The sequence below is a fragment of the Carassius gibelio genome, chromosome A3 (genome assembly GCF_023724105.1).
Source record: "Carassius gibelio isolate Cgi1373 ecotype wild population from Czech Republic chromosome A3, carGib1.2-hapl.c, whole genome shotgun sequence".
Classification (NCBI taxonomy): Eukaryota; Metazoa; Chordata; class Actinopteri; order Cypriniformes; family Cyprinidae; genus Carassius; species Carassius gibelio.
This window is the reverse complement of record NC_068373.1, coordinates 12,201,815-12,219,424: the sequence shown is the minus strand read 5'-3', so window position 1 is coordinate 12,219,424 and position 17,610 is coordinate 12,201,815. Positions and strand designations below refer to the sequence as shown.

Below are 17,610 nucleotides of genomic sequence, written 5' to 3'. Positions count from 1 at the left end.
GAGCAGTGCCACAGACTGATCGACTGCATGTCACGCCACATTGCTGCAGTAATTCAGGGAAAAGGAGCCCCAACTAAGCATTGAGTGCTGTACATGCACATACTTTTCATGTTCATACTTTTTAGTTGGCCAAGATTTCTAAAAATCATTTTTTTTTTGTTTGGTCTTAAGTAATATTCTAATTTTCTGAGATACTGAATTTGGAATTTTCCTTAGTTGTCAGTTATAATCATCAAAATTAAAAGAACATTTGAAATATATCAGTCTGTGTGTAATGAATGAATATAATATACAAGTTTCACTTTTTGAATGGAATTAGTGAAATAAATCAACTTTTTGATGATATTCTATTATATGACCAGCACATATATATATATATATATATATATATATATATATATATATATATATATATATATATATATTACACACACACCAAATGTTTTTTTCTACAATACATTGCATAACAGTTCTATGAAATTCCTTAACAATTGTTTAAAAAAATCCTAATATGTACATTTACATTAAGCGTCTTAGCCAACGATTTGCTATTTACAAATGAGAACAATAGAAGCAATGAAACCAACAAATGAGCAATACTATGTAAGTGCTGTGACAAGTGCACATAGTATGTTTTTTTTTAATATAATAATAAAATGAATACAAGTAGATAGAATAGAAATAGAATCGAGAACGCAACTGTTAGAGGGTCATTTTTCATCAAAAATAAAAAGTAGATAAAATAAAATGAGAGTGAGAGTTGTAGAGGGTCTCATTTTTTAGAATAAATAAAACAAGTAGATAGAATAGAAATAGAAAAGCGAGTGCTAGTGTTAGAGGGCCATGTGTGGATGGAAGAGACATCTCTTCAGCTGTTTCCTGAAGATGGCTAAAGAGCTGCTCGGTTTGAGTTGGGCAAGTCATTCCACTAGAAGGGAACAGTCAAGTTAAAAGTCCATAAGTGATTATATAAATATTACTATATTATTTAATATATATTATTTATTATATAAATGTACCTCCACCAATTAGGCTTTTATAACTTATTTTGCCTATTTTAATTTTGCACTTTTTATTGTATTTTTTTTTTTTTTTTGCACAACAATGCTGCAATTGTGAAAATATTTGTCATGCCAATAAGCCACTGTAAATCTAAAAATTAATGCTATGTATCAGAAATATTATGACCCATGATACTGCTAGTCTGACAGAAAGGTCAAGACCTCTGAAATGGGACAGGCATTTGATGCGTTTAAAACATGCTGTTAATGTCATATAATTTGTATAATTTTTTATGCAACACATTTAATAGTTAAATACACTTAGATAAAAAAAGGTGAAATATGTGATGTTACACCATTATGTACTATATTCACAGAGAAGCATCATCCCTTTCTTTCAAAAGAATCACTTTTTAATTTCTAACACTATAACAACTGCGTGTATCAAAGCAACTGCAGAAAAGCACCAGGTAACTTCACATACACATAATATCCCATCAAAGCAAGTGAGACTGTAGTGGACCCTTTTCCACATTTCTGTGTTTCTCAGCAGCAGAAGTCATCATAGTTGGGTAAACTTCTATAGCGGTAAATGGGGAACTACCACAAATATATACATTTTGCATTGCTATTTGCTCAGATAGCAAAAGTTAAACACCACTACAGTGTTTTCATCACTTTCAAAAAAAGGAAAAGAATAGAGATAGACGCTGTTTTTAAAACACCCTTGCATTAGCTTTAACTAGTTTTTCGAAATTTACCTGAAAGTAAAATAATAGAAAGTATAGTCTTAAGTAGATACTTAAAAAAAAAAATTAGAAAATATAAAAGACTTTGGAGGACTTATTATGCTGATGACCAATGCGTTAACACAGTCTTGTGAAAAGGATCCATTAGTTAAATTCAGTATAATTAGGTGCATGTTCGTAATACAGAGAATATTTAGGATAAGAGCAAAGCGACACCAACACATATTGGTGTTAAACAAGCTTCAACACAAACTGAACTGGAAACATATCACAGATCTTATGCAACATAGTCAACATTATTACATCTGGTTAACATCTTCAGTTAAAAAAGAGAGATCAAGATAAATGAGAAAAATATCAAAGGAGGCATTGAACAGTAGATGCTTATTTTAGTACTTATGTATACTACATACGTTACAAATATAAATACTTTGTCCTTGTGACCGTGTTTAAACCCTTTTACAATCCTTCGCAGGGATTATGAGTGGAAATGGCACTATATTTCATCCCCTCAAATGTTCAAGTTCTGTGGAGGTGTCACTTATGTTAAGATCGTTTATGATGGACTGATCTCTTACAACAGAGTTCATTCATTTATAAAACGAAGTCATCTGGACTTCATGATCATGTAGATATGAGCCTTTATTATAAGAGGAAAGGTTGGGAGCCATAATGTGTCGATTCCTCTCAGTGTTCTACATTCCTCAACACTGGATTCTTTTTTTAAATAATGAACTGGGACAGCACTTAATAACAGCCTACAACTATAACCAGTGATCTTTCCAATGGGACTCTGTGAGGAAATGCACTGACACTCAAACCAGTCATTCACCAGTCCTTCCTGGGCTCTTCTTCTAAACCCTTTCAGTCTGTGTCGGTCAGACCAGATCAAAGCGTACGAGGGAAAAGCAATGCAGTGAGGCTTGCTGCTCTGCCTGCACTTACACTGAGTGAGTGTGAAACAGGCTGATGTTTCTTGAGTTCATTCAAAAGTCACACTTATTTTGAGGAGAGTCGTTCAGCTCTTGCTCAGTCCCAGCAAGATTGGATGAGAGGGGTGGGATAATGGGTAGGTTTCCATGGTAATCTTAGTGTTGGCATTTCCATGGCAACCTGGAGTGAGAGAAAATGGTTCGGTTTGATTGGTAATGTTATTTTGCATACATACACATTAATAAACAAATTGCATCTAGAAGATGGATAATGCTATTACATAAAAAAAAAAAAAAAAAAAAAAAAAAAATAATATATATATATATATATATATATATATATATATATATATATATATATATATATATCTTAATAATAGGACTGGGAAATTTGATAAAAAGACTAATATAGCTACAATAAATAAATGAAACATTTATGTATTTACTCTGCAGTAGCTTAACGTGTTTTACATGCGTTTAAACTATGCTTTTTTTTAAACCATGAACACTGTTATCAAGTGGATTAAGAATAGTGAATGAAAAAGTAAAATACTGGTAAGAAATCAAGAGCATGTTTTTACAGTTTCTCAATGAAAGATACAAAAATATATATTTACATAATTCTTAATTTTATGAAACAGTTAAACGAAACACAGATTGATCAGTAATATTTACCTATACCACATTTTTCAATATATATATATATATATATATATATATATATATATATATATATATATAATGTTGCAAGAGATTTCTAATCCAAAATAAATGCAGTTCTTTTGAACTTTAAATCATCAAAAATCCTGAAGAAAATTACGTATCTCGGATTCCACAAAAGTATTTTCAAACATTGATAATAAAAACAAATATCCCAAGAATAAATCATTTTATTTTTTATATTAAAAAAACTATTTTTAATTGTACTAATATTTCACAATATTAAATTTTTACTGTATTTTTGTTCTAATAAATGCATCCTTAGTTAACATAAAAGACTTCTTTCAAAAACATTTAAAAATCTTACAAACTCCAAGAAACTGAAGTAACAGAAGAAATTCACAGACATTAAATTAAGCCAAATTAAAATGGCATTAACATCTCTGTGTCATTCAATTCTATGGCAGCAAAATCATTGTAAATATTTTGTGAGTATCTAATATATATACTGTCCTGCTTCTTTGCTCACCTGTCCAGGTTAGGCCCATCCCCTCCCCTCCCACCCATTAACCCCTGCTTCTCACTCCCTCCTCGTGCTGTGCTGTGGGCTAGCTGTGGCTCTGAGGAGCAATGCTGGAGCAGTCAGTCACCAGCAGCCCAACTGTGACTGGAGGGCTGGAAACAGCAGTGGCTATGCCCACAGTCGCCACTGAACTAGTGCTGCTGCTGATGGGGCAAGGAACGCTGGGGTCCGTCTGGTTGGCGTGCGTGGCCATGTGACCCTGAAGCTGTGTGGGGGTCTTACAGTGCACCCCACATAGCTGACATAACAGCACCCCACCTGGACCCGAGCCACGGCCGACCCCGCTCTCCTTCCACTCTTGCCCATGATGCTTCTGAGCGTGGACCCGTAGGTATGTCAGTGTGGTGAAACCTACAAGGAAAATTTTTATTGATTTTTATGAAAATTGTAATTGTCCTCTCTTGTCACTTTCTTAGTGCAGTAAATGACATGCAACCTTCTAACTTGGTCAATTCAAAACTGAACACCAGATAATGCAGTTCAACTTTACTTCAAATCCCATGATAAAGTATTAAGTTTGTGGGTCTTTTAACATTATTTTAACACAAGCCATTTGGGACTACAGAGGTTACACAGTATGTTTTCGATGCACTAAAAAGAGTGCAAAACAGCTCATTAGAATCATTTGTTTGTAAATGGAATGTTTATGCTAAACTACAAAGTCTACAAAGCCATGGTTGAAGATATTATATATTAAATGCTTCTTTAACAGAATGTAGAAAAGCCTGAAATAACGCAAAAAAGATGAATAGTCAACATGTCTTTTCTGAGACTTTTCTGTCACTGGCTGTATGCAAAAAACATACAGCACAATCAGAATAATCCAATTCTCATTTTTCATATTTAGTCTTTTTTTTTTAGATTACTTTAAAGAGACTCCCTAGAATTATCAGTTAGATTCAAATTAATTCTAACAAATTATTTGTTAAATTTATCAAAGCAGTCATTGAATCTGATATCCGTTTAGACTACTGTTCAAAAGCCTCAAACGTTTAAACAGTAGTGTATCTTAGAGCATAGTTAAACATACACATTTACAATTCATATTCCGGAGTGTTTTAATAAAGACACTTAAAAAAAAAAGGGTATCAGAAAATGAAAGGAATAGCTACACTTTTCAAACCACAAATGAAATCATCAATGACACTCACTGCGGTTGCAGAGGTGACAGACGTGATGCTGTGATTGGTTATGCACCCTCATGTGATCCGTGATGTAAGCAGGAGAGAGAAGTTTGCCACAGATGTGGCAGGGAACCTTGTCCTCGTGTCTGATCATATGAGCTCGTATCCCCAATCCTTACCCCAATCCTTTGAGCAGTAGCATATATACTAAGCATTACAATTCTAAAATGTTGGTCTTTTTTCCAAGAAAGATTGCTATTTTTAAGCATGTGTATTTGCTAACGTAAAAGTTCTAGCAGGTGGCCACAAAGCTACAAAAAAAATGGATCGAGAGTAAAAAAAAAAAAAAAAAAAAAAAAAAAATAATAATATATATATATATATATATATATATATATATATATATATATATATATATATTACATGCACGAGCTTTTGTTTTTACATTCTAAGGGACAAGGTCAAATTACTTCCAATGGCAATCAATGACATGTCAAATCACACTGATAATGCAGAAAAAACTAACATCAATGATGAACAAAAAACATGGGAGAGGAGGCAAGAGAGACTAGAGGAGTATGATTACCGGACATTTGAAGGGTCTTTCTGTGGAGTGCACCTGTCGCACATGACTGTTAAGATGGTCCGGCCTGGAGGAGACCGAGAGAGAGTACAATACATATCATAATAATTAGCAGGGGGCATTGAGCATTTGTGTTTCTGCTGCACATTATCTCTATGTGAACTAGAGGAGAATCAACAGAGATCTGTCTGTATATACAGTTACTTTTGATCAGTTAAATGCTTATCAAAATATCCAGCTAATTTATTTTGTTTGGTTTATGTATTAATACCTCAGGGTCACATGAGCCCGAAAATATTTTTTACTACTAGTTTGACTGGACTGTATATGGATGTAGATGTGTCTAATTCTATGACATAGATGGATAAATACAGATAGAAGGTCACTTATTCCTCATCTAACCCATTTTCAGTCTCAAATTAGTAATTAGGGCATCTCTCCCTAGTTTTTTTTTTTTAGTAAAATGACAACATTCAGTCCTCCAGCACTGTCAGAACTACAGTATAATGCTCACGGTTGAAACCTGCTGTGAACTGGCCTGATAAACATGTTTCTTCTGGTTTATACCAAGCGTGCATGCGTTTATAGAAATCATTAAAAATCTCAGCACACTCACAGATAAAGTATGTTTGTGCAACTAGTTTTGTTTTGCTGTGTACAGGTGTGCAAGGGTCTATCTCTTACCGTGAGAAGCCCTTGGCGCAGTGCGGACACACATACGGCTTCTCCACTCCTCCCTGGTGTGACCGAACGTGATAGCTCATGCGGTCCTTTCTCTTAAACCGCTGCTGGCAGATTGGACAGGAGTACGGCTTCTCATCCGAATGGGACAACCGATGACGGTTCAGATGGTACACGTCCCTGAACGCCTTCCCGCATGCCTCACATGCATGGTTCTTCCTGACTGGATTGGGGTTAGGGTTGGGAGTTGGATTGATGGGTAATGGGTTTGTTATTGGGATAGATATTTGGATCGGGGTGGGATTACTTAGGTTATCATTGATGTTGGTATTTGGTGCAGCCTGAAAAACAATACAACACAATTTCAGATTTTATGAGCCACAAACACAGCAAATCTTTCTGTGTCTTCTGGGTAAAACATGTTCATCGTTGGCTGACCTACTAACCAACTGACTGTAAGTGTTCAACAAATGAGGTTGGAGCAGGTATGAGACCATGTTACACAACCGTTAGCCTGATTTTTGTAGAGCCTTGGGATTTGATGGTTTGAAACCAACTCCAACTACTTTAGTTTAGTACGGGAGAGCAGACATGTGGTGAAATAATCATAAATTATTTCTGCTAAAGTGATAAATTACACTTTCCATAAGTACCGTACAATCTTGTGTCCCATTACTGTTTTAAAATCACTGAGAATCTTACGTCACAAATCATTTAACCATAAAGGCTTGTTTACACAGTTTTTAAGATCTGAACAGATTATAAAACAATAGGCAATAGCTACGGATCTCACCCTACCAGACATTCAAGTCATTGCAAACACACCAACTCAGAGAAACAAGCACCTCGTTGCTAGGAGATTACATTACAAATTGAAACAATGTGCTCTAAAAATGGCTCAAAATAACAAACATGTTTCATATTCTCTACCTGAATGGAATCAAGATTAAAAAGATACAAAATCGGAGTGTGTGCCCATCATTTACTATACGACTTTCTGTGAAAATACTCAACTCCTACTGCCCAAATTCTGCAGACTGGCTCTGAATTATGCCAATTAGTTCTGACTGCTTCAGACTGTAAATCTGGGCAAAAGTCATATTGTGTATTGCAGACTTTAGCTACTGTATGAAAAAATTACCACACCGTATTTTCATGAAATATCAATAATGATCACAAACCCGTAAAATGTTCCTCTAGCTTTATTTAAATGTGGAAGCCTTAAACCAATCCGGCAGTGTTTTATTATTATTACTTTATAATAATTTAAAAAGGAAATATATAAAAAATAAAAGAATCTATATATGTTTTCCTATGATGGATTATATATATCCATAGAGACATTTTTTGTTTGTTTAATTTAAAGCCCTATATTGAACCCTATTTATGAAAAGTGCCTCAAAGGTCATTAAAAATGACGTTGAGAGAGTAAATGTGAGATGAAAGCCATTAGTAGAAGCAAGTCAAAACAAGAACAAGGGAAGTGCAGCAAAGGTATGCAAAGTATAAACTGAAGACACAAACCAAGCCGACCTGAACCATTGTCCCAGTAACCACCACTGCAGTTGGGAGGGGCTGGTTCACTGTCATGGCGACTGCTGCCGGGGAGATAGAGACAGCCACCGTCTCTAGCTGCTGATTGCTGATTGGGGCAGGCTGGGCCATGGGGTCGACTGCTGTGGGTATAGAGGCAGGTATAGACAGCTGGAGGAGAGAGAGAGGGATGCTCTGCCTCTCCACTCCTGCTTCAGCCTTCCCTCCGTCTATTTTCTCTCTAGCGGCTCTGTCCTTCATCTTCACTCCAGTGTGGACAGACTGGTGACGCCGCAGGTTATAACTGTTCTTAAACTGCTTGTTACATATGGAGCAGATGTGTGCAGGTCGAGCTGGTCGAGTGACTGGCTTCACTGGGAAAGAGAAACAGAGAGAAATGGTTAAAGGACACTCTAAGTGTTCATATACAGGCGTACGCTTTTTGACGCAAACAAACACCTAGACTTGAGAAACACACTATGCTGTATTTAGCACTCACTATTCTAATTATATTCTTAAAAATATATATATATCTAACTAGCTTTCTAATCTTTTTGTATTCTATCAGTTTTCTTTTCATTTATGATACAATTACCAAAAGCAAAAAAGACCTTTAACACTAGCTTGCTCTATTCTTTTTCTATTCTATCTGTTTTCTTTTTATTTATTATATTATTTAAAAGCCCTAGCTACGTGTGCTGTGTTAAGCTGACTGAGACTTGTTATAGCACTTGTGTATCATTGCCCTTTTGTTGTTTTTGATTGCTTCCATTGTTCTCATTTGTAAGTCACTTTGGATAAAAGCATCTCCTAATTGACTAAATGTAAATGTATTAAAATAATTCTAGAAGGTTTTGACTTAAATGCTTGAAAACAGTAATTAAACAGTAAACAGTGAGATGTGAAATCACATGGGAAATGTCTTTTTTTCTGTCTCTTTTTTCCACTTACTTGCAAAAACAGGAAGATTTTTGCACTATTCTATCACAATAATGTGTAAAAAAAATGCACATTACCTATGAAATTGATGCTTTATCTGTTTTCTCTTTTTTTAATCATTCTCTTACCATTGGAGAACATTTTAGCATGTTTTATCACTATTCTTGGACTACATGAAATGCATAAAAGGCCAATCTGCATTGGTTCCGAAAGTATTTGTATCCCAGGGATTTGAATTAGATTCTTCAGTATAGAGTTCTAAACAGCTCCAACATGAATCACATCATAAAAGCCTTTGATCTGAAGTACAAAACTTTTTAAAGTTGGAGGAAAAAAGAGGATGGTATTACACGGTGTATGTCTGTGATGAACTACTCAAACCCAAGCAGCACCTCATTTTAAATTGAAATAAATATATACAATTTATATTTTAAATTGAAATAAATATATACAATTTATAAATATTCAAATATATTGTATAAATATTCAGTTGCTTGAGAGTGCAGGAGCGTTGTAATATTAAGCAATATATATATATATATATAAATAAATTATTTTTACATTTATATTTAGTTTAGTAATTTTAGCATGTCGACTTAAGCTTATTTTAGTTAGCTGCCAAGGCAACTTTTATAATTTTCTTTTAAGGTTTTATTTTGAAGATTTCTATCTAATATTTCAAAATGTAAAAATAATAATAATAATAAGTTATATTTTAATGATCGGTTTTTAATAGTTTAAGTGAACCATAACAACACTGGTTCATTAACCAGCACTCCGTTTCCATTATAACAGAAACCTCTCTGAATGGTGACTCTCTCTTCAGGTATTGTGGGTAGTGTTATTTTTCTGACAATTAGGTAGGATCACTAAAATACATTAGTGTATAGAGAAAATTAATCACATTTTTACTTCTAGAACCTTTAACTGACAACTTACACAGTGATCCTGACCATGTGCTTATCTTGTAAATATGATCTTTCCAACATGATTTGAGGGCAACAACTGAAGGGAGAAAACATGCAGGCTTCCCAAATGATATTCCAACTTTATGCAAATAACTGGCTCATTAACATCTTCACTTATTTACATCGATCTCCAGCCACCAATGCCACAACTTACAAACAGCCTAACCTCGGTCCTCTCTCCCTTCCCACCCTCCTGTTTTGCCCCTCCCTCACCCGGCACGGGCTCCTCGCTCAGCGCCGCGGTGTCCACCGTGGATGGGGGCGGGGCTATGTGCTCAGGGGGCGGGTCCTGAGCGGAATCCGTGAGATCCGGTAGAAGATCCGATTGGAGGGTCCCGTCAGTTTGGGACTGTGAAGGCGGAGTCTGTCGTGAGAAGGGGCAAATCACAGATTTTTTTAAACATTCTTTATGAAAGTACACCGGTGCCATTATGGACAAATGGTATCGATTATGACTTGAAGTTAAATCAAATAACAAAAGAGCTATCAGCATTAGCACGCATAAGCATTGTCTTACCTGAAAGAGGAAACTGCTCCAAGCTGCATCCATCGTGAAGTTCAGAACAGTGCAGACACCGTTTGAAATAAACTAATCGGAAGAACGTCTCCTTCCACTGTACTATCAAATGTGTTTATTAAACTGTAAATCCACCAAATATAAAATTACATTAGTGAAATGTAAAAAGTGAAATAATGCATATTACACTGATAAATATATATTTTACCTTGTTTCTAAAGAGTAAAAAATAAGAAATGAGAGTTGTCAGTCACAGTATGTTGTTAACGAGGCAGTGTCACATAACAGTGCCCTATAATGCTTAAAAATTTAATGTAAAATTAATTTCTGCATGTAATGCTTTCTTATTAGTTAGACCGCTGTGTGATAATTCATGCAAAAATCATCGAATTAAAATGTCAGTTTAATGTTTCATTTGCTCTCGGCGGTTGCATGGCGTGGTTGAAAATAAAAAGGCCACCAATTTTATTATAAGATTCTTCATCCAGGCCTCGAGCGGCATCTGCGCGAGCCTCGGCGTTGCCTTAAATCTCATTCGCGTGTGGCGAGCGTTTCACCGGTCGTCGTCCACGGCTCCGCCTCGGCATTTCAATCGAGAGGATGACATTTTTTTCCTTTTTTTCCTGCAATACTCTCACCCTCCCACCCTCGCTCTTTCTTCCTTTTCTTTTTTTATCCCGTCTTCTCTGCCCCGCTATCTCTCCCCCACCGCCGTGTCCCCCTTGTTTTAAAGGGATAGTATATTTTGAGTGAACACCCCCTCTGTGTCTTCGTCCCCTCCTCCACGCGATGTTCTTGAGCGCGGTGTCGTCCTCTCACGCCCCTCCGGCGCTCGAGTTCGGCCGACGCAAATTACACCATAAACGCCGAGATGAGTTAAAAGAAACCATCCGCGCGTTCTTCTATTAAAACCAGCTCTACAGCACAGAGTTTCTCGGCCGTAGACAACTGGATGTTCGTATGGGGGAAAAAATGTCGCAGGTCCTTAAAGGTAAAGACGCACGCAGACGCAGCTGCGGTAAATAATAAGCGGCTCCAGATCACTGCCGATAATAATTGTACGCGTCCAATGGGATTAAACACATATATCGGACTCACGCCCAACTAACACTTTTATGAGCTCCCAGACAGTACGTTCCTTTTCGATCCTCGCAAACCGTTCTCAGATCAGATCTGAACTCTCATGCAATTTTAAAGGAAATAGAACGTTTGTTTGAGGCTGCGCGTGATGGTTCTGAGAACGTTGCTTTAACGTTCACTTAACTTCTCTACATCATTACATAAGCAGCTCAAGACCTTCCGTCGTTTTCCTTAATTAGCTATTAAAATGAACCATAAACATTATCACACATAATATGAGCATTGAAGTAAATGTTCTTGAAAGAAATATGAATTGCTTCCCAAAGGGAGAACCAATACACAAACAGTAGGAGCACAAACATCTTGTGTTTGCTGGGCTGATGGAAAATCATCAGTTAACACAGCTGGGCAGGGCTGTTGAAATTCGATAAACAAACAGCTGCATCTTGTTGTCAGGATATCTTTATTGGCAGATCATCAGTTACAGTACAAAATGAATTTTCTCCACAATCGTAAAACTCTCATATATTTCTGATCATTTATAACAACAGCTGTGAAACTTTAGACAGCAAACAGTAGCCTATGTCTACCACATCCCAAAAATACATTCAGAAGGCTATGGACGAAAATGATGCCAGAACCGCTTGATTAATATGACAACGGCTTCACACTCTTCAAACTAATATTCAAACAGATAAACGTTCTCTGATATACCTGCAACAAAAACAAGTGTAATAAAACAGTAAGTTAACAAATAATTAAATACCACAACTAATGGTAAAACAATGGCCAAATACAGTAATACTCAAGTGGCTTTCAGCGTGGAATGTGTCTGTGTGTGTGGAAATGTTGGTTTTAAATAGCAGAGGTATTCTAAATTCCTTTAAAATGACACATGATTATTCCATTAACGAATAAATTACCCCCTCAAAAATAAAAATTTATATGACGACACCCCAAAGATGACATAAACACGGTACACTCATAGTGCAACTAGTTCCAACAGAAGCAGTGAAAAGCACAACTACCGGAATATTGATAAATATGGATTATAGCATTGATAATCTATATTCAAATAAAAATAAATGCTCACTGAGGCTTTGTGTGCTCCAGTAATTGATTGCCATTATCTCATCCTCATTTATACTGGCCAGTGATCTCATCACTCATTTTTTCTGCTCATTTCTTTTGCACGGCCTTGGTCTCATCTTTCTTGGTTTCTGCATACTCTCATGTCTCATTGTGCTTTGCTCCGCTCTCTCTCTCTCTCACGGTCAGCCACATCAATAGCAGCCATGTTACGGGAGGCGGTGATGAGGTGGAGGAGACTGATGCCAGACTTCAGCACACAGACCACGCTGCAAACTCCCAGCAGCCACTGCAGCCACACTGGGTAGAAAATAAATGCAACCAATATTTCAATAAAAGATCACTTGTATTAAAGCATTGCTATAGTGCATGCTTATGAATTCAGTACTACTTTAATTAATAAAACGGGCAAAAAGAAAGATAGAAACACTCATGCAACAGCACTAACTAGTTGCCGAGGTAATATAACACAAAGGATAGTGTTAGAAATATAAAATAAGTCACAGCATCACAGTCTGTGAAAATGGTCCATTATTATAAAGACAGTGAGAAAACAGCAAGCTGATACTCACCCTGGGGTTCCTCGATGTGGTACATTACATACAGCAGACAGAAGAACAGCTCGTTCCCCATACACATGAAAAACAACACCGGCTGTGGGAAAACACTGATGTCAGAACAGCCAGTACATGTAACATTTTCCATTAGATATGCATGCTTTAAGAACAACTTAATAAGCTTTTGATGGGCGTTCCTGATTGTCCATGAGTGAGTGTGTTACCCTGGATGTGTAGTACAGTCTTAAGATGGGGTTGCCAGAGAGATCAATGGTCTTGTGACTGGTGGCTCCCTTCATCATGGAACTAAAAGAAATGGGGAAAAAAGGAACAACTCATTATTAACAATAATTTATGTTAAACATGCAGGTAACACAGACACTAAAATTAAATACAGTAATTAAACAATAAAATCTCCTGTGGAGATCCATGAGTGTACTCCAGGGAGCCCATGGAGAAGACAGAATTTATTTACATTTATGATTTTCTTTTTTTTTCTTTTTTTTAAATGAATATACACTAATATCTCTATTCTAGTCCTCGCGCCCCCCAGCTCTGGATATCTTGCATGTCTTTCTTTGTTAATGCAACGATTCAAATAATCAGCTCATTAGAAGTGAGCTCTGTGAGCTCTCTGTGTTCTGATTGACACAGTCCCTACACAGTGTTCATTGCTCTTGTTGAATCTGTTGAAGTTTACTTCACTTCAGAACATTCATTCATGGATTTGCACTGTGCAACGTCTTCACACACGGACAAGTGTGGCATCATACACCTCTGTAAATAAATACAATTTAAATTCACGTCTCGCACACTTCAATGCACTTTGAATAGAACATATACGTTCGCTTCGAACTGGAATCACAGGGGAATATCCTGTGATGTCCACTTCGCAGGGCACTTACATTTGAATAGAACAAACATCTGAAGCGATTAGAGAGATATACAAAATGTGCAGAGCAGGGGGGTGCGAGGACTGGAATTGAGAACCACTGTACTAGATAATAGTGTTAGTTACTGATTTTAGTGTGTTACAAGGAAAATCTAACTAGCGGAGAGACTGTGGGTTAAAATAAATAAAAAGTGTTTTTTAAAGCCACGATGAAATGGAAATGGCAACAAATAATTTCTTCTGTATTGTGAAATGTATTATTGAAAAAGAACAAAATATAGGATAGGGACTTGGTTCCATCAATTGACTGTTAATGTCAGGGATGACATATTTTTCTAAGCCAACCTTGAATCTTTTGGATTATTGCAGAAAACCAACAAAAGTTTATGATCCTTAATTAATTAATTTTTTTTCATAATAATCACCAACAACCTCTCTAGTCCCATTAAGCCAACTGTTAGCAACCGCCTTTTTCAAGACACGCAAATGCTTTAAAAAATATATTTTATGTCATAGAATAAACGTAAAAATATCTTGAGCTTGTGTTAACCACAGACCTTCGCTGCATTTGAAACGGCATATTTCCCTGCTATATAGTAGGCTAAAAAAAGGAAGGGATCATAATAATGTAAGAATTCACAGTATTCATTAAAAAGTAGGCAAAAAGTCCCCAGATGACCTCTGATGGACACTTTACTATCCCACTTGTGAATGAATGGCAATGAATTGACACAAGTGAAGCTATTAGGTCAATAACAATAATACGATAATAACAACATGATAAATGTATTACATCCAGATTACATTCATACTATATAGAACATACTTTTTTTTTTTTTTTAAAGCAGACCTTATTTCAAGCATTTAACCAAAAACTCATTCACACTGAAAACACATTGACTTGGGGACAGATGTTTGGACACACCTGTGCAGGTGCAGCCAGTGGCTGGCCATGTCCAGACACATGCTGAGCTGAAACAAGAAAGTGTAGGACGGGTACAGCAGTGCCAGGTTCACCAACAAACACATAGTGGCACAACGGTCTGTCAACATGTCCAGCATGGCACCAAACTTTGTACCTAAGAAAGAAGCAGCGATGAGCATAAACAGAGAAAAAAAGCACAGAAAGAGGAATAATTTACAGCACAAAGCTGAAGATTACTACCTTGATTAAGAGCGCGAGCTGCGTGTCCATCGAAGGCATCCAACAGGGCACTCAGTAGGTAACAAAACACTGCAGGGCCCGGGCAGCAGGGCATTAGGTAGAAGGATATCAGGGCCAGTACAATACGGGCATATCCTATTGAAAGCGTGGAAGAGATTATGAGTGAACATGTACAGAGAGCAGCACATAACATGCAAATAAAAATATATTTTATCGTGGCCACGAATTAGGAATTTGTTCCCTCATTTTTGTAAATTTATTTATTTGTTCCTTCATTTTAATGAATCAAGGCCACATTGTACTAATTGGTAATACAAAGTTTTGATTTAATAAAAAGTAGGCAATTATTCAGTACAATGTGGCCCCCGATTTACTAAAATGAAGGGAATTAATTAAGTGGGAACAAATTCTTTATTTGTAGCCATCATATAAATAAAACGAGGAAACAAATAATAAAAAGGGAACATATTAATGCAACGTGGACATGATTTACTAAAAATAGGGAACAAAATAATAAGTTGTAGTAACAACTGAACCAAAACTAGGAAATTAATTCATAAAATACGTGGGTGGGTGTTGCACTCAAACGTTTATGAGTTTTTCAATAAACATTAATAGGTCATAAAGTGTTAACAATAACATATGCGGGAATAAACTGTTCAGAATAAGATCCATAATATAGATTTAGACAATAAATGGGGTGAATTGTAATTTCTACAGACTTAAATCCTTGAAGGCATTCGTGTATGAAAGCGCTGTGTTGAATAAGCTTCACTCTTGTATTAACGTTACAGTGACAGCCTACAAGCATCATGTCAACATACGCAAGGAAGTATATATATAAAAAAGGCGCTCTCAAAAATACAAAGCCGCGGTTAAATGTGCGCAGAACTAGTTAGATAACGAGCTCGATTGACACTCACCGATCAAATTCGGCACGAACAGAAAGATATTTTCCTCGACCATGGTGGCGAGCGTTTCTATTCGGTCGGAACTGCCTAAAATCTATGTTTATATGTTTCTATTTCCCTCTTCAGACCCCTCCGACTGCGGAGTGTGGCGCGTGGTGACATCATGTTTCCCGTACGCGCGCACGGCGTCAGAGAAATCCTCCCCTTTAACGGTCACGCGCTCTGTGCTCCGTGTCACGTCACGTGACAGTACAGTGACAGAGTGGGGGGAAGGAGGTGTTTAAAAACTCTTCTCAACCCAGCCATTATCACAGGTGCATCCCAATAAATTAGAAGGTCGTGGGAAAGTTCATTTATTTCTGTAATTCTGTAGTCTTTGGTTCTTTTAATTGTGATGATTTTGGCCCACATTTAACAAAAACCCACCAATTAATTATCTCAACAAATTAGAATACTTCATAAGACCAATCAAAATTTTTGTTTAGTGAACTGGCCTTCTGGAAAGTATGTTCATTTACTGTACATGTACTCAATACTGGGTAGGGGCTCCTTTTGCTTTAATTACTGCCTCAATTCAGCGTGGCATGGAGGTGATCAGTTTGTGGCACTGCTGAGGTGGTGTGGAAGCCCAGTTTTTTTTGACAGTGGCCTTCAGCTCATCTGCAGTTTTTGTCTCTTGTTTCTCATTTTCATCTTGACAATACCCTATTGATTCTCTCTGGGGTTCAGGTCTGGTGAGTTTACTGTCAAGCACACCAACACCATGATCATTTAACCAACTTTTGGTGCTTTTGGCAGTGTGGGCAGGTGCCAAATCCTGCAGGAAAATTAAATCAGCATCTTCAAAAAGCTGGTCAGCAGAAGGAAGCACCAAGTGCTCCAAAATATCTTGGTAAATGAATGCAGTGACTTTTGGTTTTCAAAAAACACAATGGAACAACACTGGCAGATGACATTGCACCCCAAATCATCACAGACTGTGGAAACTTAACACTGGACTTCAAGCGACTTGAGCTATGAGCTTCTCCCCCCTTTCTCCAGACTCTAGGATCTTGGTTTCCAAATGAAATACAAAACGAATACGACAACTGTAGCCAAATTCCTTGACATGTCTGTAGGCCATTAGCACTAAATAAATCTGAATAAGGTGCATTTATTTTTGTAATAAATGGTTTACTTTGATAAAATGTTTATTATCCCATTATATTTTAGAATATATTATATATTATTATATTTTCTAAGAATAATAATAAAAACACGATTCATATGCAATGTCAGTTTAATTAATTGCAATAAATGCTGTTTGATTATGGAAAATTACACATTAAACCACTAGAAAATATTTTATGTTTAACCACCGTAAAATGTGTCAAGTTATAGGCTACTATAAAAAAAAGCTAGTCATAAAATAAAAACCTTAACCATTACAGAGCATTGTGTAAATTAGTATATTAAGATAAGTTAGGTTAATCACAAAAACCTCCTTGTACAGTTGTAACAACTTTAGCTTATGGTTACAATATTACATAAAAGGAACCGAAACTAAAAAGACCATTCTAGGAACTTCACCAGTCTTTTCATCTAAAGATAGCTAAACAACAGATAAATACAATAAGATAATTGTCAGGTTGGAATGTCAACATGTG

General features: G+C 36.4%; 2 protein-coding genes across 2 annotated transcripts; both read right to left on the bottom strand.

Annotated features, from left to right (window-relative positions):
- Positions 1-1,276: 1,276 nt before the first annotated feature.
- Positions 1,277-11,447, bottom strand: LOC127946985 (vascular endothelial zinc finger 1). The gene is given in 9 exon segments (XM_052543853.1): positions 1,277-2,863; positions 3,872-4,276; positions 5,077-5,208; positions 5,596-5,699; positions 6,317-6,654; positions 7,847-8,220; positions 9,967-10,117; positions 10,271-10,393; positions 10,479-11,447. Coding segments are annotated over 7 exon segments (1,458 nt in total). The 5' UTR covers positions 10,304-10,393; positions 10,479-11,447; the 3' UTR covers positions 1,277-2,863; positions 3,872-3,950.
- A 349-nt stretch (positions 11,448-11,796) lies between these two features.
- cdipt (CDP-diacylglycerol--inositol 3-phosphatidyltransferase (phosphatidylinositol synthase)) lies at positions 11,797-16,145 on the bottom strand. The gene is made up of 6 exons (XM_052543841.1): positions 15,977-16,145; positions 15,054-15,188; positions 14,814-14,967; positions 13,221-13,302; positions 13,012-13,093; positions 11,797-12,739 (listed from the first exon to the last, which is right to left on the bottom strand). The coding sequence occupies exons 1-6, from the start codon at positions 16,017-16,019 to the stop codon at positions 12,588-12,590; spliced, it is 648 nt and encodes a 215-aa protein (XP_052399801.1). The 5' UTR covers positions 16,020-16,145; the 3' UTR covers positions 11,797-12,587.
- Between the last annotated feature and the right edge of the window lie 1,465 nt (positions 16,146-17,610).